At 36.8% G+C, this 19,109-nt stretch overlaps 1 protein-coding gene across 5 annotated transcripts in view; it reads right to left on the bottom strand.

Moving 5' to 3' along the window:
* DPP8 (dipeptidyl peptidase 8) overlaps positions 1-19,109 on the bottom strand; it is a 66,819-nt gene that overhangs the window by 23,830 nt on the left and 23,880 nt on the right. For all 5 annotated transcript variants that reach the window (XM_019441758.2, XM_019441761.2, XM_019441760.2 and 2 more), the window contains 8 exons: positions 17,566-17,739; positions 16,137-16,305; positions 10,260-10,370; positions 8,506-8,634; positions 7,450-7,511; positions 5,385-5,485; positions 4,527-4,704; positions 3,410-3,569 (listed from right to left, as the gene is read on the bottom strand). In XM_019441758.2, coding sequence (XP_019297303.1) covers positions 3,410-3,569; positions 4,527-4,704; positions 5,385-5,485; positions 7,450-7,511; positions 8,506-8,634; positions 10,260-10,370; positions 16,137-16,305; positions 17,566-17,739 — 1,084 coding nt within the window. The remainder of the gene's footprint in view (positions 1-3,409; positions 3,570-4,526; positions 4,705-5,384; positions 5,486-7,449; positions 7,512-8,505; positions 8,635-10,259; positions 10,371-16,136; positions 16,306-17,565; positions 17,740-19,109) is intronic.

The raw sequence follows: 19,109 nt of genomic DNA, 5'->3' as shown, positions 1-19,109 counted from the left end.
ACTGACTGAGCCAGCCAGGCGCTCCACCACTGTTTAATTTAAAATGTTTGTTTAAAATGTTTATTTTAAAATGGTTTATTTTAAAATGGTTCAGGGGTGCCTGGGTAGCTCAGTTGATTAAGTGTCCACCTCTTGATTTGGCTCAGGTCAGGAGCTCAGGGTTCACGAGTTCAGGCCCTGTATCGGGCTCTGTGCTGATAGAGCGGAGCCTGCTTGGGATCTTGGTTTCCCTCTCTCTCTGTCCCCCACCCCCACCAAGTTGTGCACTCACTCGCTCTCTCAAAATAAACGTATAAACCTTAAGATAAAATTTTTAAAAAATGGCTAATTTAATGTTATGTGAACTTCACCTTAAAATTTATTTATTTATTTTCAAAGAGAGAGAGTGAGAGAATCCCAAGCAGGCTCCATGCTGTCAGCACAGCACCTGACGTGGGGCCAGAACTCACGAACCGTAAGATCCTGACCTTAGCCGAAATCAAGAGCCAGACACTCAACTGATTGAGCCACCAGGCGCCCCTCACCTTAATTTTAAAAAAAGTCTACAGTTAAAAAAACCCCAAATTATGAGTTTTCACAATACTCTGCAATAATAGTGGAAGGATCCACGTAAATCAAGTGAAAACAACAAAATAGATTCTCATTACAAAGCCAGAAAAGAATTCAAAAGGATTTGTATTCCTAGACCTTTGATCAGACAAGGAAGTCTAATGGGTTAACAAGGCATTTCTTCCAGAAACGCAACAAAACCCTTAAAAAGCCACAGAAGAAAATTTTTAATAGAATTGTTCTTCATCTGCTAAAAAGTAAACTAGGTATAAACACAGTAAATGCCAACATGCCCCATTGTCTTTACAAGATTCTCTCCAGATAGAGAAGACTCTCTCAGTGGCCTAAGGAGGAGGTTCAAAAATGGAAAACCATTCCTGTTTGCCTAGCAGCACTATGGGGAGAGACAGCTGGGGAAAGGATGAGAAGGTGAGATAGTACGGGGTCTTAACTAGGGTCCCACTATAGTTAAAAAAGTTGATTTATTTTTTTCCTTAGATGCAAAAATTCAACTTAGTACTTTAAACTTTATGACCAGAAAATAAATAGTACTTAACATATATTTAACAAATACTAATTATTTCACATTATAGCCACTTTAGAAAGAGGAGGGAGGAGGAAAATAAAAAGGGTATCAAGAAAAAGGAACAATGGGGCAAGAAAAACTAAGAAAAAAGTAAGGGAAGAGAAAGAAGAGGTAGATAAACTGAGGGACCTAGAAAGACACTGAAAAGGGAACAAAGAAGCTAAGCTTCTGAGATGAATGTTAACTGAGGTAATGGTTCTGACACTCTTCAATCGGACTAAGAAATTTTAAGTTACCACCTTTTTACTACTGTCCCCCAAATACTATGTTAATTAACACAATGTGGTGTATACACACCACTGAATTTATTCAGCCTTAAAAAGGAAGGGCATTCTCACATATGCTATGACATGGATGAGGACATTATGCGATGTGAGATAAGTCAGACATGAAAGGGCTAATACGGTATGATTCCACTTATATGAAGTATCTAGAGCAGTTAAAATCATAGAGACAGAAGGTAGTTGCCAGGGGCTGAGGGGAGGGAGCAATGAGCTGAACTGGGTATTACTTGTTAGGCAGTTTCAGCTTTGGAAGATGCAAAAAGTTCTGGAGGCAGATGGTAGTTATGGTTGCGTGACAATATGAATATACTTAATGCCACTAAACAGTACACTTAAATGGTTAAAATGGTAGCTTCTGTTATGCACATTTTGCCACAATTTTAAAAAATGGCTATGTTGAGTCAATTAAGTTACAAAGGGCAGTTAAGCATATAACATTACCATAAAGTGCCTACTATTCCAAAACAAACTCTATTATTAAAGTAGAAAATTATAACTCCATTAAAACAAATAAGTGGGAAAACTATTAGATAAACCATCTCACTTTTTCTAGGCTTACATATCCATTCTGTATTACATTCCCCAGAAGGAAAACCATAGCTTTTTATTTATTTATTTTGAGAAAGAACGTGAGTGGGGGAGGGGCGGAGAGAGAATCCAAAGCAGGCTGGCAGCGGGGTGTGAGGCTCAATCCCATGAACCAGGACTTCATGACCTGAGTCAAAATTGGAAGTTGGGTGCTTAACCAAGTGAGCCACCAGGGCACCCCAAACCATCACTTTTATTAAAAAAATTTTTTTTACTGTTTATTTATTTTTGAGAGAGGGAGAGAGAGACAGAGCACGAGCGGGGGGAGGGGCAGAGAGAGTGGGAGACACAGAATCCAAAGCAGGTTCCAGGCTCTGAGCTGTCAGCAAGAAGCCTGATATGGGGAACCCACGAACAATGAGATAATGACCTGAGTCAAAGTTGGACTTCGACACCCAAAACCATCACTTTTTAAAGAGAAATTACTTCAGCTGACACAATGTTTAGTTTCACTTTGGGCAATATAATTGTATCAATGTGAAGAGCTACAACCATATTGACTTCAGTGTAGATGCAGACAGTATTTAAAAAAATGAGTATGGCGGCAGGGCGCCTGGGTGGCTTAGTTGGTTAAACGTCCAACTTTGGCTCAGGTCATGATCTCACAGTTGTTGAGTTCTTGAGTTTGGTCCCTGCATCAGGCTCTCTGCTGTCAGTGCAGAGCCCACTTTGGATTCTCTGTCTCCCTCTCCACTTACTCTTTCTCTCTCTCAAAAATAAATATTAAAAAAAAAAAAAGGAAAAAAACCTAGTATGTAAAAAACAAACCAAGAACAAACTAGTATATAAAAATATCTAATAACCAAATAACATTTTAACAGTAGCTTTTTAACATCTAAATATGACATGGGCTCACTTTAAACAAAAAAAATTACAGTCAAAGCAAAAGTAAAAAGCAAAAGTAAGTAATTCCATTCCCAGAGATTACCCACTATTAATATACATATCCATCAAGAACTTTGTTCTGTGTTTTCACACGTGCACGTATTTATATTTTAGTTTAACTTCTGTATTAAGTTATTTTTCATGTTATTTTTGAGAGAGGGCACGTGAGCAGGGGAGGGGCAGAGAGAGAGAGAGAGAGAGAGAGAGAGAGAGAAAATCTGAAGCGGACTCTGTGCTGTCAGCACAAAGCCCGATATAGGGCTTGAACCCACGAACCGTGAGATCGTGACCTGAACCAAAGTCGGTCCCTCAGCTGACTGAGCCACCCAGGTGCCACACTTATGTATAAAATTTGATGAAGCAAGTACCGATGCTTACAAAGTATACAAAAGAGACATTACATTACCTTGCCCCTCCCACCTTCTACCAACATATATATATATATATATATATATATATATATATATATATATATATATATATATATATATATTTTAAATAAAAAAGGATTTCTTACTTGGGGCAGGCAGCCCACCACTGGATCGTTTATATTTGCTCTCCTTTAAAATGGATGTAATTTTGTATAAATGACGAAAACCTGTTTTGCATTCAGAGGCAAAAATAAATTCAATTTCATCTTCATGACTTTGGGGAAAAACATGAAAGATGTCATGGATCTGTAAAATGAATAGCTGAATTTACTACACACATTAATGAAAATACTGCACAAACAATTCAATTAAGTTAGAGAAAGAAGAATTGATAAATACATTCTGAAATATAAGCAACTGTCAGTGCTGGGGGTAATGTATATTTATGATATAGATTTTGCCTGGGCCCTTCAGATTTATCTCACTTTAGACATAGACTTCCTCCATTGAGAAATAAATGTTTCCAAAAGGTGAAAAAAGAAAAATACGACCAAAAGCTTTTCTTACTCACCATCTCTGTAATCCTTTGAAACTCGGCATGATGGTTTAATTATACAAATCTTATCATAGAATCTTATTATTCTTTTTTTTTATTTTAAAGATTTTATTTGTTCATGTAATTGCTATACCCAACATGGGGACTGAACTCATAACCAGGAGATCAAAAGTCACATGCTCCACCAACTGAGCCAGCCAGGGGCCCCTTATTACTTACTCTAATTCAAAACCTTACTACTTTTCTTTTCCAAAGAGAAATATTTTAACAGTTGAAGGGTGAATCATATGAAGCCTGTATTCATCCAGGGAGTGATCTGGCTTTATTAATTTTTGTATCTTGTTTAAATTTTTTCCACTAAATTGGAAAATTGGTAAATTTTAATATAGTCTGCCAACTTAAAAGAGAAAGTCTTTTCCAGACCTCTACTGAGGTCCTCCTGAGAAGCACTCATGAGGCTGTTTTCAATACTTCATGTGTCCAGGAAAAGGGGAAATTTGTAGCCAAGGAGATGTCATTTCAATGACATCTACTTTCTATCTATAAGCCATTCCATTCTGGAACCATCATTCCAATTTGAAATGTTCAAACTTAGCACATAACATTCATGGTTACTTGAATTTAAAAATTCATTTTGATAGTTTGCTATAAAACTTCACTTGCTTTAGCATTCTGAGAAAATATTTAACCAAGTACAGAAAACATACATTTATCCAGATGTCTGTTGTTTCTTCATAGATAATCAGTGGCGTCACAGAGTCAGGCACCGACTCGATGAGTCTCTGTCTTTCCATGGCATCATCTTCTACTGGGATAAATAATTCAGGTGAGATCAACACTATCTGTAGGCGAGTTTGGGAGCGATCTAGTAGAATGGACCAAGCACTATTTAAACAAACAAAACAAAAAAGCACCAAAAATAAAGCAGGCTCTCAGAAAATGAATATTCCCTTACTCTCTCCCCTGGTACCCATCAGTTATGTCTGTAATCACATTAAAGAATTGCTTTAAAAGATATTAAATTATCACCTACAAATGGCCAATTAGAAGTATTAGCTTACTCTATATTTATTTTTTAAAGTTAAGCTTGAATAAAGCTTTTTTTTAAACTGGTTTTCTTTAAACTCCTAAAACCACAACTAGCCTGTGAAATTGTTTTCTCCCTTTAGTGTCACCAATTGCCAGCCTTGTGAAACTCCTGTTGTCTACATTAGGAACTATATGCAACCATCTTCACATGAAACTCTACAAAAATTTTTGCTTAAATTAAAAAAAAAAAAAAAAAAAAAGAACACACCCTTACATGTGAGCCCTAAAGTCATACAATTTAACCACAAAAAAACACTGAAACCACGAGTGGCTATGTAAAAGAGAGAATTGAAATGCAGTGCCCCTATGCTTATAGGAATAAAAAATCCACAAGGCCACTTAGCTCAGGAAAAATTCTCTGTGCAGAAATAACTACTCTGCAAATTTACATGTGAAGGCATCTCCAATTGAGGGGCAATCTCTAAAGTTCTGGATTCTAAATTATTCGTAAAGAAGTGACAATTTAACATACGCACTATTTTCCCTCTGGAGTCCATCCAGCTCTGGCAATATATTCAACTCCTTCAAAGAGAATCTCAAAAGGTTGAATCAGTTCCTTATCTATGACATCGATAATCTTTTAAAAAAGAAAAAAAAGGATTCTAGTTACAGAAGACATAGATCAATAACCAGTTTACTAGTCTACTTAAATCATTATCGTTTTTTTTCTAATGTTTATTTATTCTTGAGAGAGAGACAGACAGAAACAGAGCATGAGTCAGGGAGGGGCAGAGAGAGAGGGAGACCCAGAATCTGAAGCAGGCTCCAGGCTCTGAGCTGTAAGCACAGAGCCTAACGCGGGGGTCGAACTCACAAACTGTGAGATCGTGACGTGAGCCGAAGTCGGACTCTTAACCGACTGAGCCACCCAGGCGCCCCTTAAATCATTATCTTTAACAGCATGACACTTTTTCAGACTTAGGTATTTAAATAGGCATGAGGGATACAAAAAAACTAGCGGTAAGTTGTGGGTTACCTACACTAGTGTACTCTTTATGTCTAACAAAGTTCTAAGAACGAGAATTAGCACAGTCTAAAAGTCTTTTCCCAGGAGTTTACACTGACAGAGCCCTTGCTAATAAGTGGTAACAACAAGTTTTAATCACTTTAGAGTCTAGTATCAAAGAAAAATAATAGTTCCTAATTTCCTATATTTGAGCCTAAAATAGGATTTGTGTAATGTATTAATGAAATGGCCCTTGGTAAGCAAATTTTTTCCTTTAAAAATCTAGCCAACACAAAAAGTAAGTTTTTTAAAAAAGGGCAAAGGATCTGAATAGATAGTTCTCCAATGAAGATACACAAATGGCCAATAGGCACATGAAAAGATGCTCAACATCAGTAGCCATCAGGAAAATTTAAGTCAAAATAACAGTGAGTACAATTTCAAACTTACTAGGATGGCTATAATCAATAAGACGAATAAAAGTGTTGATGAGGATGTGGAGAGATTGGAAACCTCACACAATGGGAATGTAAAATAGTGCAACCACTTGGGGCAAATAGTCTTGCAGTTCCTCAAAGGTTAAACATATAGCTATCGTGTGACTGAACAATTCTGTTTCTAGGTATCTAACCAAGAGAAGTGAAAAACATACACACACATTCATGGTAGCATTATTCCCAACAGTCAAAAGGTGGAAACAGCCTAAATGTCCATAACTGATGAGTAGATAAAGTGTTGGGGCATGTGGCTGGCTCAACTGGAAGAGTGTGCAACTCTCGACGTCAGGGTTCTGAGTCTGAGCTCCATGTTGAGTGTAGAGATAACATGCATACATACATACATAAAAACTTGAAGAAAAAAAAGCAAGAAAGTGCTGATACATGGTGCAATATAGATGGAGCTTGAAGACAAAATGCTAAGCAAAAGAAACCAGACCAGATACTATATGATTCCATTTATATGAAGTGTCCAGAATAGGCAAATCTACAGACAGAAAGTAGATATACTAGTGGTTACCCAGGGTTAAGGGACGTGGGAAGGTTGGAAGGTGATGATTAAGGGATGTGGGGTTTCTTTTTGGGGTGATGAAAATGTTGCACAATTCTGTGAATACACTAAAAGCCATTTTAAACTTTAAATGAGTGAACTGAATCACACTTGAATTATATCTCAATAAAACTATTAAAACAAAGTCTAGCAGAGAAGACTTTTTTAAGTAATCCTCTGGGCATTCAGCTTATAAGAATTTGACTATCCAAATGGAAAGCCCCAGTACGAGAGACATGTGGGACATCTATCCAACACACAAGGTAAATCACTAGTCAATACTGCTATTTTAAAAATATTGATCTGGCATTAACAATGGCAAAGAGGAAAAACTTTTGAAAGAGTGGTAAATATGCATATCCCCATATTCCTATCTTGAGAACCAGCAAAAAGTTTTCAAAGCAGAAAATTAGGTCAACCTGAAACTGATGGTCCACAAATGTCTCAGCAAGTTAAACAAGTCCAAAAAATTAAAGAGTGAATCTAAGATATCTACTAGACTGACTAGTCAAAGGACACAAAAAGTCAACTCCACATTTTATACTTACCCTTCCTTCAGCATCAATCATTATTTCTGACATCTTAAAGGTGACTTTTGGATTTGCTGTGCCTTTAGAAAGAGATAGAAATGAACAGTAATGCAGATCCAAAATTATTCAAACAAATTTTGCCAGATCAATCCCCTTTACACTTTCTTTAAGTTGGGAACTTGGTAGAGTCAGGACTTTATTGTATAAGAATCTCAGAACTCCATCTCAAATTCATAATTTTCACCATTGGTATATATAAAAAAAAAAGAGGTTAAAAACATCAAGAGTAGGTACGAAATAAAGGAAGGAAATGCTGTATCATTTTGTAATTAAATACTATAAACGGGGTTGCCTGGGTGGCTCAGTTGGTTGAGCATCGACTCTTGGTTTTGGCTCAGGTCATGATCTCATGGTTGGTGGGACAGAGCCCTGCATTGGGCTCTGTACTGACTGCGTGGAGCCTGCTTGGGATTCTCTCCCCCTGCACTCTCGCCTCTCCCCTGCACTCTCTCTCTCAAAATAAATAAATAAACTTTAAAAAATTGCTATAAACAGCAAAATGGGAAAAAATTACTGATTTATTAAGAACATAATCCCTTAAAAATCTTTATTTCCTAGCAAAGACACCTTTTTATTCATTCCTTGAAGTAACCAACCAGCTTTGTGCACTTCCCAACCTTTGAAAATAAATTAAAAAAAGATCAGCCTGTAATTAAAAAATCTACTTCAGGGGCACCTGGGTGGCTCAGTTGGTTAGGTGGCCAACTCTTGATTGTGGCCCAAGTCATGATCTCATGTTTCTTGAGTCCGAGCCCTGCACTGGGCTCCACACTGTTATAGTATGGAGATTCTCTCTGTCCCCTCTCTGTGCTCTTCAGTGTGCACGCTTTCCCTCAAAATAAATAAATAAACTTAAAAAATTTTTTTAATTTTTCTTCTGTGACACTTAATGAACAACCCACTTTTACTAAGTCTGTAAATGATCAATGTTGACCATACCTTTGGATGACTGCAGAAAGAATCTTGTTTGGAAAGCAGAAATGAGTGAATATAAATGCCAATGGAATATAGTACCTGTTTTAGGATAACGGAATGAATCTGCCCTCCTTGTTTCCAACATAGGGGATGTAACATGAATAATTTCCACCTCAGATTCATCATTTTCTTCATACAAAATTCTAAGAATTTTGCTGCCACTGGGAGCTTAAAAGGAATTTAAATATTGTAAATTTAGAAGAACTGTTCCATAGAGTAATCATAACTGACCATTTCCTCTAGTAGTATATTTCCCATAGTGAGAAATAATTTATGTATAAAATATACTGCATTTTGTGTATGAAACTATCACTAGCCTTTGTACTAAGAAGGTGAATTATTGTTAAATCACTTTTGCTGGTTAAGGGTTACTCCTTTTGGAAGGCAAAACCTGAAGATACTTATGTACATATATATATATTTTTTTTAATTTTAGGTAGGCTTCATGCCCAACATGGGGCTTGAACTCATGACCCTGAGATCAAGAGTCACATGCTCTACAGACTGGCACCCAGACTGCCAGCCAGGCACCCCTGTACATATACATATTTAAACAGCAGAGGGGTGCCTCGGTGGTTCGGTTAAGCATCCTATTCTTGATCTCTGCTCAGGTCTTGATCTCAGGGTCGTGAGTTCAAGCCCCAAGTTGGGCTCCATGCTGGGTTCCATGCTGGGGGTGGAGCCTACTTTAAAAAATTAAAAAATTAAAAAAAAAAAAAAAACCCAGCAGAAACACATTTGTGAAGGTCTTCAGTCCCTGCGTACCTTAAAATGCATTCCTTGTTGAAAAGTGAATTACTTAATTATAACATTTCCTTTGATAAAATAGATGCAACTTAAAGAGTCCAGTTTTCTCTTAATAGTTACTCTAACTCATGTAAAATCTTGTTCTAACAAACACAATTATGGCAATTATGGCAAACATTTTACATATTAAAATTAAATGTCCAAATCTAAGACATGGCTTAAAAATAAGTATTTTTAATAGTCCCTTAGAGAAGTGTTTAAAATATGAGCTGCTAGGATGCTCCTTCAGTGCAGCATGAGACTCTTGATCTTGGGGTCGTGAATTCAAGCCCCACTTTGGGTGTAAAGCTTACTTAAAAAAAAAAAAACAAAAGCTAGCTGCAAATAATTACTAGGTCATGAAATGTATTAATGGGTAATAACCAGCATTTAAAATGTATAATGAACAAAAAAAATACAATATTAGAGTGCCTTTCACATAAGGATAAATATTGCTCCATGAAATTTGTTTTCAGTTTTTGTATATAATACATATATGAATTGTTAGGCTAGAATGTAAAGCAAATTTCTAAGTGGATCATGGACAAAAAAATCTGAAAGCCACTGCTTCACGAGATCTGCTTCTCGGGCAGAAAACACTTGTGAATTCACCCAGAAAACGGAGGAATTTGTGTCCTTTTTTCTGATCCATTCATACACTAATTTGGTCATATGCTCACGCAGACTCTCTAGCCAATCCTACATTTTTATAACAATGCATTCAGGTGTAGTATTTTTTATTTTTCCACCAATGTTGCCAGCAAGATCAGCTTCTAGAAGAAAAAGTGGTAAAGAGTTGAAGGACCTGAGGCACTGAACTGCAATGGAATTATTTTTATTAGAATTCATTATGGTGGGATATAGCCTGTATATTTTAAATAACTACTGGTAGGATCCAATTTTCAAGACTTCATAAGCTACTATTTAGGACTTAGAATCTATGCACTTAACTAACTGGGAGTTAAATCTCATAATACTTTGATTTATAATATTTTGAACTCCCTTACTTGTTTCAGCTTCTGGACACCACCAGTAGCCAGAGTATCTATCAAATTCTTCTTGAAGAACAAAGGTAGCAACTCCAGCTGATCTGGGATCTTCTTCCATGTTGGCTAGCTCTAGACAAACATAAAAGGCAAAATCACCACAGGAAATTCTCTTTTCATAGATACTAAGCACAATGATTTAGTTTATTGTGAAATGCAGCTGTAGTACAGTGGTGAACTCTGGAAATAAATGGACTGGATTTAAATCTGAGCTCCATCATTTACTAACTGACTGACCTTGGATAAATCACCCAACCTCATTCCACCGCAGTGTCCCATTTGTAAATGGGGTTGTTAGAATTAAATGAGTTAATTCACATAAAGCACTTAGAACAAAGCCTGAGCCAGAACATAAATGTTGGTTATTTCCCCATTTAGCTGGGGTCATAGGAAACAAGAATACATGTAGAGTGTCACAGTGATTTGTATCTTCTACACAGAAAAGTCCAACTTTAGACCTAGAATGGCTCTTACAGATCAGGTAATTCATCACTCTTCCTCCCCTTCTTCCATTCAACCAGAACATCTCAGCTTACATCTGTTTTACACTTTCCAGCAAATAGTTTCCAGCATATAATTTGAAGGGAACTCCTGCTTTAAAACTAAACCCCCCAATGGGGTGCCTGGGTGGCTCAGTTGGGTAAGCATGCAACTTTGGCTCAGGTCATGATCTTGTAGTCCGTGAGTTTGAGCCCCACATTGGACTCTTTGCTATCAGCATAGAGCCTGCTTTGGATCCTTTGTCTCCCTCTCTCTCTGCCCCTCCCCCACTGGTTCAATAAATAAATAAATAAAACCTCCCCAAACCATGAAGCCATAATTTTTAAAGATTTCATGACATGGAGAAATGTTTACAATGTAATTGAATTTTAAAAAGCCATATTACTAAATGGCATGTACACTATAATTTCATTTAAAAAATGTTAAACATATATTTTATTTTTATTTATTTGAGAGAGAGAGAGAGAGAGAGAGAGAGAGAGAGAAAGAACCTCAAGCAGACTCCATGCTCAGTGTGGAGCCCAGCACAGGGCTTGATCCCATGACCTGAGTTGAAATCAAGAGTTGGACTGAGCCGACTGAGCCACCCAGGCACTCCCCAACACTTTATTTCTTAATTTTTTTAAATGTTCATTCATTTTTGAGACAGAGAGCGACAAAGCATGAGCAGGGGAGGGGCAGAGAGAGAGAGGAAGACACAGAATCTGAAGCAGGCTTCAGGCTCTGAGCTGTCAGCACAGAGCCTGACGCAGGGTACAAACTCATGAACCATGAGATCATGACCTGAGCCGAAGTCAGATGCTTAAACCAACTGAGCCACCCAGGCACCCTATCCCCAAGATTTTAAAATGCTTGTTTCCGGGTAGTTGAACATTTGACTCTTGATTTCGGCTCAGGTCATGATCCCAGGGTGGCAGGATAGAGCCCCTTGTCAGTCTCTGCACTGGGCGTAGAGCCTGCTTGAGCCTGCTTGAGAATCTCTCTTTCTCTCCCCATCTGTCCCTCTCCCCAGCCTGCGCTCTCTAAAAAAAAAAAAAAAAAAAAAAAAAAAAAAAAAAAAAAAAATGTTGTGGATATAAATCAAAATGTGGTTCTCTCCAAGTAATGAGACAGACTATGGACAAGCATTTTTTAAATTGCTTTATAATTTACAACATCTTAGGTATACTATTTGTGATAAATGTATATACTTGTGTAACCACACCTCATCAAGACAGAATATTTCCAACACCTAGAATGTATTTTCATGTCTCTTCTCAGTCAATGCCCATTATCACCCCAGAAGCAACCAATGATCTGATTTCTATCATCATAGGTTAGTTCTGCATATTCTAAAATATCACATAAGTGAACTCATACTTTGTCTGCTTTTTGAAATTCATCAATGTTGTTACACATATCAATAATTCACTTCTGTTAATTGCTGGGTAGTATCCCATAGTATATCACAGTTCCTTTATCCATTCACCTGTTAATGCGTATCTGGGCTACTTCTAGTTATTGGCAACTATGAGGAAAGATGTTAATCTTTCTTGTATAGGGATCTTTGTGGGTGTATGCTTTCATTTCTCTTGAATCAGGACCCAGGAGTGGAATGCCTGGATAGTATGGTAAGTGTTCATAAGAAACTGCCACAGTTTTCCAAAGTATTTGTATTATTTTATATTCTTACTAGCAATGGATGAAGGTTCCTTTCTAGTATTTGTGTTCAGAATTAATCTTTTTCACTTTAGCCAGTCTAATGAGTGTATGGTAATACCTCATAGTGATTTCAATATTATATACCAGTTTCAATGTATTATTTTTGCTTATCTGTATTTTCTATATATTGTCTGAAACAGATATGCAAAATGAACCCATAACACGCTACCCAAAAATTTGAGCCCAGAAGTGTTTGGAACTCAGAATTTGGGTGATTTTTCATATATATTATATATATCTACCATAAAATCATGTAACATCTCCAGCAGGGGAATCAAATACCCTGTAACTGAATACACCAATATTCCTACAGCAAACTTATGAATAGACACACTAAGTAGGATTAAGATTATAAATATCCTCAGGTCAGTTCAGGTCAGATTTTGCCACCAAATGAGTTTTAGCACCAAGCCAGTGAAAAGTAAGCTCAGTTTTTAAGAGTTTTTTGAATTTTGGAGTGAATGATATAGCCAAAACCAGTGTTCAGTTTTCCTGGATCTTTAAACTACCCCAAAGGTGTATCCACGCTACTGTTTTATATTTTGTTCTCCTTTGGATGTGAGAACAGGTACCACTCATTTTTATCTCCCTTTCACTGACTACAGACCTCAATTATTAAGAGTTATTTATTAAATGAATAAAAGCTATCGCTTTGTTCATCTGATACATCATTTGATAGTAGAGGCTGGTACTGTATTACTTTTACATTCCTTTATCATACCAGGCAGAAAATAAACACATGCACTTGCTCATTGACTAAACTCACCTACAAGCAGACTTTCACTTGGAAACTTATTGTGAATAAGAGGAGTAAGAGTGAAGACACTTACTTTGTATTTACTTTTCTATTTAAACTAACACACTGCACTTACCATGTATCAGACACCATCCTAAACACTTCACAAACATTAATTCATTAAAACCTCGTAACAGCACTATAATGACCTGCCTTTTTAGATATGGAAACCGAGAGGTTAAATAACTTACTCAAGGTCACAGAACTAAAAACTGGTAGATATGGAACTCAAACTCAGCTCTCTGGTTCTAGACTACATCTTTAACCAGTACACTAATCTTGAAAATGACAGACATATCACATACCTACGTGCACAGAAAGGAAAAATAATAGAAACAATACTATAGCATCACACAGGGCTCCGGTGCTTTCTACTTTACATTCTGTCAATCCTCACCATAATCCTGTGTGAAAAACAATTCTACAGAAGAAAAAATAGACTTAAAAATGCCTTAATTCTATCAGTTACTGTCAGAACTTTGTAATCCCAGACTCAAGTACAATAATTAGTATGTAGTGAGTGTTCAAGGTCTGTTGAAAGCATGAACAAATGGCTAGGATTTCCAACCCAGATTTACGAATCACCGACCTAATCCTTCCACTGCCACTAGCAGCTGTTCTGATTCCCGGACTCCAAATGGAGACCCATTAAACACCAAAACATGTACTTTTCACTTAAAAACTTCCCTACTCCATCCCCTTTTAACTGATGTTCTAGTTTTAGATCATTAAACCTAGATCATTTCAACAGTCAACTTTTGGTGTTCCTGTCTCTAGTCCTATATATAACTAGTCAAATATAGTCAAATATAACTTTCACAAAGTATCCAAAACAATTTATCTATCATATGACTCTGCCCATACCACCCAACTGATAAAAATGTTTCCGTGGACCCCATATCATTCTAGAGACCCTGTTGATTTACATGAGATACAGGTTACCCCTGTCTTGGCTCTTTTGATATGCCAGCCTTACTTTTCCCTTCTTCTTGACTCATACCTTACACTTTAGGAACCATCAGATTGCTTTAACTCCTCACAAACATCACTTTCTGCATCAAGACCTTTCTCATGTGGTCCCCTCGCCTGGAGTGTACAGGCTAATGTGTACTCGTATCTAAGATGAGTTTAGGTGCCAGTTAGGTGTCGTCTCTTCTGGGAAGCCCTTCCTGAACACTACCCTCACTGATGCTCTTATAACACCCTATGTTTGCTTATCACTGTTTTATTATTCATGTAGTTTCCTTGAGGGCCTGGGTTATGTCTTATTCAACTCTGTATTCTTAGTTCCTGCCGCATTACCTGGCACACAGGAACTTAATGTATTTTTCTTGACTGAATAGTTAGAACAGGTTTCTTGACTCCTAATTCAGTGTTCTTTCTACCAATGTAAATTGTTCAGGAAAAGCCTTCTTCTATAACACTGATTATCCTAATAATGAAAAAAATATTTGTTGTCAATACACTATTGTATTCTAAAATAATTTATTAAGAAAGATGCCCAGGGACGCCTGGGTGGCTCAGTTAAGCATCCAACTCGATTTCAGTTCAGGTCGTGATCTCATGGTTCATGAGTTCAAGTCCCATGTTAGGCTCCACACTGACAGTGCAGAGCCTGCCTGGGATTCTGTGTCTTTCTCTCCTTCTGCCCCTCGCCTGCTCACTCTCTCAAAATAAATAAATAAACATTTAAAAAAAAAAAAAAAAAAGATGCCCAATAAATCAGATTTGTGAACATTAGATTAAGTAAGAGTTGAACAAATGAATTTTTAAAATTTTATTTATTATTATTTTTTTAATGTTTTATTTATTGGGGCTCCTGGGTGGCTCAGTCGGTTAGGTGTCTGACTTCAGCTCAGGTCACATTCTCAAGGTTCGTGAGTTTGAGCCCTGCTTCTGGCTCTGTGCTGACAGCTCAGAGCCTGTAGCCTGCTTCAGATTCTGTGTCTCCCTCTCTCTCTGCCCCTCCCCCACTCACGCTCTATCTCTCTCCATCTCTCAAAAATGAATAAATGTTAAAAAAAAATTTTTTTTAATGTTTTATTTATTTGGTGGAGGGAGGGGCAAAGAGAGGGGGACAGAGGATCCAAAGTGGGCTCTGTGCTGACCGGCTGACAGCAGCGAGCCTGATGTGGGGCTTGAACTCAAGAACCATGAGATCATGACCTGAGCTGAAGTCGGACACTCAACAGACTGAGCCACCCCGGCACCCCTGAACAAATGTTTCACTATGAAACTTACTAACTTTAAGTTGTTTCATGTGTTCAAAGAAAAAGCAATATACTATTTCCCATATTTCATTTGTATGAAAGCTTTAGAGGAAAACATTCACATCTTTAGAGGAAAACAAAGCACATCTGTGCTTTCAGTAGTGCTTAGTATTACTATAATCACTTAATGAAAATTAAGTATTTCCATAATACAGTTCTACCAAGTGTTGTTTTTCCTATTATGACAAAATAACTAAGTAGCCTCTCCAAAAGGGGGAGATAAATTTTTGGTGCATATTAGGTCTTTGTTTCCCAAAAACAAGATTAATTTTTTAAATTGAAATTTGATTTTAATGAGAACCGTTTTGGGGTAATTCTGGCAGTCTTATTAAGCTAAAGGAACAATCATGTCAGAGGCATTACTGTTGTGCTTTCTGAAAATGAACATTCAAACAAGGTAGCATTTTGCATGTGGTAAGTACTATGTATCCTCTGTACTTTTTTATTAATTTTAAAGATCTGAATTTAAAATATGAAGGCCAGCCACCGTGCCTCCATTTCATAAAGTAAGCAAGAGCAAAATTTTAAAAATATTTTTCAGAAAAGCAGATTTGCAGAACTATGTGTTACCATTGTGCACATAGGTGAGCCTTCTTTCTTCTCTGGTTACAATGTTGGATATCCAAATATCATTGCTGTGTATAAAAGCAATCCAGTCTGGATCAGCCGGGCATAATTTAGGATCCATACGAATGTTGGGACAACTAGTCTCTACTAAATTTGGCCGTAAGGGTTGTTGCTAGAAAAGAAAAAAACATTTTTAGGAAAGTATCAGGTTGATACATACATACTCATTTGCCAACACCCTTCAATGAAAAATAATTCCAAGTAAAATGTCAACTATGGTAATTGCTCCTCAGAAAAATACACTTTTGGGGCGCCTGGGTGGCTCAGTTGGTTGGGCAGCTGACTTCGGCTCAGGTCATGATCTCACAGCTCGTGAGCTTGAGCCCCATGTCAGGCTCTGTGCTGACAGCTCAGAGCCCGGAGCCTGCTTCAGATTCTGTGTTTCCCTCTCTCTCTACCCCTCCTATGCTCACGCTCTGTCTGTCTGTCTCTCTCTCTCTCAAAAATAAACATTAAAAAAAATTAATAAAAAAGAAAAATACACTTTTGCATTCCTTAAAAGGACGGACTCTTTTTTTTTTTTTTTTCCTATAAATTAGAAAGCTAAGGGTAATAGGACAGTAAAGACAATATAAGAGCACTTCATAAATTTTGTTGTCCATACCTGTTTAATGGAGTAATTATTGTTTGTTAAATACTTTTATTAAGCACTTATTTATTGAATATTTATTAAATATTTCAAATTAATTTTACCAATATAAAACAGTTTGCTCAAAAAGATACAACAAAAGCCAGAATCATACAATTTTAACAAAAGGTCTAATACCATGTAAAAAATTGTCTGGGCTAAAACCAAACATTTAAAAACCATTTATTAAGATGGATTAAGCTGGGGTGCCTGGGTGGCGCAGTCAGGTCGGCTCCGGTTATGATCTCATGATTCAGGAGTTCAAGCCCCGCATCGGGCTCTGTGCTGATGATGCAGAGCCTGCTTAGGATTCTGTCTCTCCTCTCCTCCTCTCTGCCCCTCCCTTGCTTGTGCTGTCTCTCTCTCAAAATAAATAAACAGAACTTAAAAAAAAAAAAAAAAGATGAATTAAGCTTTTAGGGGAACCAAAAATAGATTGTCTTGTGATAACATTATCTTCCAAGATCCCCCTCAGCATTTACTCAGAAAATGGGCATTGATGCCCTTTACCATATCTTCCTACAGAGCAAGTGTCTTTAGCTTTTAAAAAATTGCATATTAATGTCAGTGTAAAAAGGATTAACTCTTACCACCGGAAACTAATGCCCATTTATCTTGTTTTCTTTACTATTAAATTTTTCACTTGGTGGGTAAATATAATTTTTTGGTTTAATTACCTTCCTGATTTGGATGCAAACAGCCTTTAGTATTTAACAGATTTAACAAGTAGTAACACCAACTTACAGTAAATCCTTGTGGCCCTCCATCTTTTACATGATAAATTCCACTACCAGCTTGAAAGAGAAATGTTCCACTTCCTTGGTGATAATCATAAGAAGCAATTCCAACGGTTCCAATGCGTTTTCTTTCTCTTAATAGTTCTTCTTCTCGAGAATACATTCCATAGTCCAGTGTTGCCTAATGCAAAAGGAAAGAGAAGTCACCTATTTGGTCTTCTGAAAGCTTGCTTTTTGCTTTTAGCAAAAACTTTCCACTGAAATCCTAGTATCTCCCATACTATGGAGTGTACATGTTGAGGGGGTCTAAAATGTGTCAGCAACTTTAAGCAAACTAATTCCAAGAAGTCTGTGGAAAGATTTCCTGGTAAAGGATCTCTAGATGATAACTGCATACATTAGAGAACAAGAATTGTTTTATCACCCTGGCTTGGCATTCTAGATCTTCTACAACCTAACTGAGCAGTGATGTATGTAGTTAAGAGCACAGACTGTGAAACCAAGCGGTTTGAATCTAGGCTTTGACCCTCAATAGAAGTCTGACTTTGGGAAGTGGCTTAATTTCTTCAAAAGTAATTTTCCTCACTTTTAAAATAGTTTTGTTATCATCTACTTCGGCTTTGTGAAGATTAATTTAGATAAAACATATCAAGTGTTTAATACAATGATTGGCATAGAGTTAAGTTCTCAAGTATCAGCTGTCATTAATACTTTTCCAACACATCTATTAATACTCTTCTAATAAAATCCTAGATTAGGCTTGTCACATCACTGACATAAAACCCAACATATGAGGTTCTGCCTCCTGGCCCTTGTTCCACTGTCCTCCTTTGAAAGGCTATTTTTCTTTCATCCAAGTTTTACCACTATCCCAAAACCTTAGCTCTAATTTAACCTTGGCAAGGAAATTTTCCTGATCCACTATGGTGTACAGGGATTTCTTCTGTGAAACTGATATAAGAGTTACTACCTCTTTTACTTATTTGGCCATGGTACTGTTTTTCACTTTTTTTTTTTTTCAGTATTTCTGACCAGAAATAGTTAAAACAAACAAACAAACAACTTAAGACCAGAATCTGTGTCATTTCGTTTTCCTACCTGCAGGATCTGTTAAAATCCCTCTCAAAGACCGTTTGTAACTAATGATTGATAATGATAATAATTTCCTAAGCTAGAAATATTATTTGATAGAGGTATAAAATTTAAAAAGGAATATAAAGAAAACAAATTTAGTAAGTGCTAACAAAAAAATTACATCCATATTTTCCCTAAGAGCTCTTTATACTTTATTTGATTATGATAAATAAGGAAAGAAGACGTGGTTTCTGCTATCAAGGAGTGATACCCTAAAAAGGAATCTAGATTGAGTTTATTGGCAGGAATGCATCACTCCAAAACTAAGCTAGCACAATGAGAGTAAACATTGCTCAAGGATGGCAAATACATGTGTGTACTTGCAAATCTAAAACAAGGTTAGGTGAGGTTAAAAATGAAACACCCTGGGAATCTTGCTAAAAACCCATCTAGTTTTTTGTATTCTTTGTATCACTT

This window comes from Panthera pardus, unplaced genomic scaffold (genome assembly GCF_024362965.1).
Source record: "Panthera pardus isolate Hobbes unplaced genomic scaffold, ASM2436296v1 HiC_scaffold_24, whole genome shotgun sequence".
In the NCBI taxonomy this organism is placed as follows: Eukaryota; Metazoa; Chordata; class Mammalia; order Carnivora; family Felidae; genus Panthera; species Panthera pardus.
The sequence above is the reverse complement of the archived record's forward strand: the minus strand, read 5'-3'. Positions and strand labels throughout refer to the sequence as shown.